The following is a 3,895-nucleotide window of genomic DNA, read 5'->3' on the forward strand; positions in this document are numbered from 1 at the left end:
GATGTGGTCGTTCGATCGTAATAACATTCGATTTGGGGCAGGTTGGATTTGGTTGCTTTTTAGCGCATTTTTGCAAATTTATTTGTAAAAAGTAGCTTTTAATCTCACTTTGGCTGGCTGGCTGGCTGGCAGCAAATGTGGGCGCGTAGAAGAACTCTTGTAGAAAGGCAACGGGTGTACGTGTATCTACAGGGCCGTGAAATTTGTCAACCTTAGGGACATGGCTACATGATGTGGGGTTGGCGACATCTGGGCGTCATCCTCGAGCGTAGTATACTAACGTGAAGGTTTTTCAGTTTTTTTCCTATCTTCTACTACAGTTTTGGTCCGATTCTTTTGAAATTGGTGTCGTCGGAAAGATGTTGTAAACGCGCACAACTCCTGCGTGGCGGAATTTTGTTTTTTTGTCATAGGGGCGAAATTAACGACCTTTTGCGAGGCGCGCGCGCGCGTCTTCGAGAAGTAGTCAGGCGCCTTTTACCTTCCGTTGCGAACTCACGCGGTTTAACGTTTCGTGAATCTCGAATCGCTGTCTCTCTTTCTCGTGTCGCCAATAGAAGTGAATTGCGAGTGAACGGGACGTCGGAAGTGGGTACCGTAAAAGAGAATGTGGTAGCCCGCGACACGATCTCACTGATGGTGGAGTCAAATCTTCAAACGCGAATTGCGGGTGAACGGGACGTCGGAAGGGGGTACCGTCAAAGGGAATGTGGTAGCCCCCGACACGATCTTCCTGATGGTGGAGTCAAATCTTCAAACGCGAATTGCGGGTGAACGGGACGTCGGAAGGAGGTACCGTCAAAGGGAATGTGGTAGCCCCCGACACGATCTTCACTGATGGTGGAGTCAAATCTTCAAATCGCGAATTGCGGGTGAACGGGACGTCGGAAGGGGGTACCGTCAAAGGAAATGTGGTAGCCCCCGACACGATTTTCCTGATGGTGGAGTCAAATCTTCAAACGCGAATTGCGGGTGAACGGGACGTCGGAAGGGGGTACCGTCAAAGGGAATGTGGTAGCCCCCCGACACGATCTTCCTGATGGTGGAGTCAAATCTTCAAACGCGAATTGCGGGTGAACGGGACGTCGGAAGTGGGTACCGTAAAAGGGAATGTGGGAGCCCGCGACACGATCTCACTGATGGTGGAGTCAAATCTTCAATCGCGAATTGCGGGTGAACGGGACGTCGGAAGGGGGTACCGTAAAAGGAAATGTGGTAGCCCCCGACACGATCTTCCTGATGGTGGAGTCAAATCTTCAAACGCGAATTGCGGGTGAACCGAACGTCGGAAGTGGGTACCGTCAGAGGGAATGTGGTAGCCCCCGACACGATCTTTCTGATGGTGGAGTCAAATCTTTAAAAGCGAATTGCGGGTGCACGAGGAAAGTGGGAAGCGGTTAGTGAATGTAGTAGCCTTCGACAAGATCTGTTATTGATGGTTGAGTCGAAAGTGGCTAATAGAATACTGATCTGCCACACAAAAATGCGCTGAAGTCCCTTCGATCTCAAACGAGGACTTTGATAATTTTTTTTCTATGAAAAGGCCAAACTTCCGTAAGGTAGAAGCATTAGCATTTGTTTGGGAGCTATCCGTCGAATAATTTGTCTTAGAAAACATTTGTCATTGCGTATAGGAAATCAATTTTAAACAGTGTTCAACCGTCAACCCCTTTATTGTACGAAACTGTTACAATATGGACATCGTATGAAAGAGATGCTTCTTGTTCCATTTCGTTGTTTCGTGTAAAAGTGTTGCCGTTTTGTTCATCCAAATGAAACTCTTTCTGTACTTCTTATGACCCTAAGTACATCATCTTGATGGATTTTACTATAAAATCGTAATCGAGTATATGTTGTTTCCAATAATTGACTTGTTAGTAACATTCTGTATCTGCAACCATGTGGCTTTACCTTTACCGTCACTAAAACTACCGGTGGTATCTATGGCGAGTGAGCCAGTGCATCTTTGTAGGGTGATTCATCTATGCTATCGTACACAGCGTGGTTCCGTTGATGGAATAATTTCTGAAGTGCAGAACTCGGATTAGACCATGTTCCCACAATTTCCTATAGCTTTCTTTTGTCTTATGACAGTCTACTTGAATTTTGTTTAAGATGGTATGCTATGTTACTTCGCTCATGTCATTTGGACCAGACGTTAATGTTTCTAATGTTGCCTTTTTTATCGCGTTTTTGGCCTAGGAGTATTGAATAACACTGTCGGCACTGACCAAATAGTTTAGGGACTGGGGGCTTAAATTTTTCACCCAAATGCATCATGCAAATTGTACAGAAAATGCTTCACTATTGCGTCCCATTTATTTCGTATCGATCAATTGAAACAATTCAAAGGTTATATACTTATAAAAATTGCTCAATTGTCGTCGACAGTATTTTGCAATAATTATACTCGGTTCCTAAAAGTGATGTCCTCGTCTTAAATAGATAATATTATTTGCAATCGTTTTCGAGAGTTTTTATCTGCAAATTACACATCGTCGATTGAACACTGAAGTGTTTACAACGCCTCGCAATTCCAACTCATGTAGGTACGTATTACCAAAAATTCCAAATGTTCTCATTACGTACGCATGTTACTGGTAAGAGGGATTTGCGTCCGGCCCAACTCTTTACGCCGAAAGGTGAAGTTTGTTTGGTAAACACCGATTAGTATAGTAAGGTCAATGGTTCCATTTATTTTGGGGTTATGTGGAAATACAGTGCAATCTTTATACGTTGTGCCCTAGAAAGAACTAAATGACTCTGAAATTAAACGAAGGACCTGGAATTTAAAAGATTAACTTTCACAATCAAAAGTAGTCGAAGACATGGGTAGATGAAATTTGGCCGCACAATATGAAACCATTTACCAAAATAGCACTCTCCAGTAAAAAGTATGGACGGACGTGTTTCAAAAAATCCACAAAAAAGTGGAACAAAATTACTATCTACCTAATGTTGGTATGCTCAGCCCCCTGCGAGATTCCTTTCTTTTAGGTGAAAAACTAGGAAGAAAAGTAACTACAGGTAAAGTTCCGCAGCCGCTCGAAACCAACACATATTTTTTTTAATTACTCCAATTGATGTTTATGGAGTTACAGAATTCAAAGAAAAAAGTAAAGTATATACGAAGGAAATACACGAGGTTGCCAAAAATGAATCTCTATTCAAAATCAACAGTTTTGACGTCTTTTGAGCAAAACTTACGTGGGGACTAAATTCATTAAATACACGTCTTGGCCACTCCGCCTTTATTCTTGCTTCCAACTATCTTGGCACTTTGGTTTTCCTTTTCATATTGAACCTCCCAATCGATTCGTTCGTTAGTCTGGTATCACAATGGGCCACTAGTTGGAACACAGGAAGACCCGGTGCAAATACATGAGGCTCGTTTTGCTGGAAGGAGGAAATGTGGTAGAGGAAGAATGTTAGAGGGTGACGCACCTGCACGGTGCACAATCGGAAGAATCCGTTGATGATCTTAACAACAACCGTAATCATGGACGACGCATCGATGGGCCATGGGGACTATTAAACAAACCCGTTAGTTTTATGTCCCAAAACGGGATGGCGAAACATTGCTCCCAATAATTCAGAGGGCAGTTGAAGTAGGATCGGTCATCCACTCAGACGAATGGCCTTCGTATCACAGCTTACAACAACTGAGATATAACCACGACACCGTTAATCATCAGGAAAACTACGTGAATCCAGAAACAGGAATAGAACGCAGACTACATCGACTTTCTAGCAACATGGTAGACCCCATACTAAATTCAGTTTAGGTCGGTAGAGCTTATACCTACATACTAAATCGGCCGGCACCTAAAAAAGTGATGGTAATACTGAGGATCCTTCGATATTCATATTCCGTTGTATCGATTTATTTTACATT

The 3,895-nt window shown here is 43.2% G+C and overlaps 1 protein-coding gene across 1 annotated transcript in view; it reads right to left on the bottom strand.

Annotated features, from left to right (window-relative positions):
• Nucleotides 1-3,267: 3,267 nt before the first annotated feature.
• Nucleotides 3,268-3,895, bottom strand: part of LOC116170162 (laccase-5-like) — a 40,220-nt gene continuing 39,592 nt past the window's right edge. Inside the window, exons 5-6 of the mRNA XM_031486380.1 lie at nucleotides 3,445-3,528; nucleotides 3,268-3,396 (exon numbers count right to left, since the gene is read on the bottom strand). Of these exons, the coding sequence (XP_031342240.1) occupies nucleotides 3,268-3,396; nucleotides 3,445-3,528 (213 nt within the window). The remainder of the gene's footprint in view (nucleotides 3,397-3,444; nucleotides 3,529-3,895) is intronic.

The sequence above is a fragment of the Photinus pyralis genome, unplaced genomic scaffold (genome assembly GCF_008802855.1).
Source record: "Photinus pyralis isolate 1611_PpyrPB1 unplaced genomic scaffold, Ppyr1.3 Ppyr1.4_LG5, whole genome shotgun sequence".
Classification (NCBI taxonomy): domain Eukaryota; kingdom Metazoa; phylum Arthropoda; class Insecta; order Coleoptera; family Lampyridae; genus Photinus; species Photinus pyralis.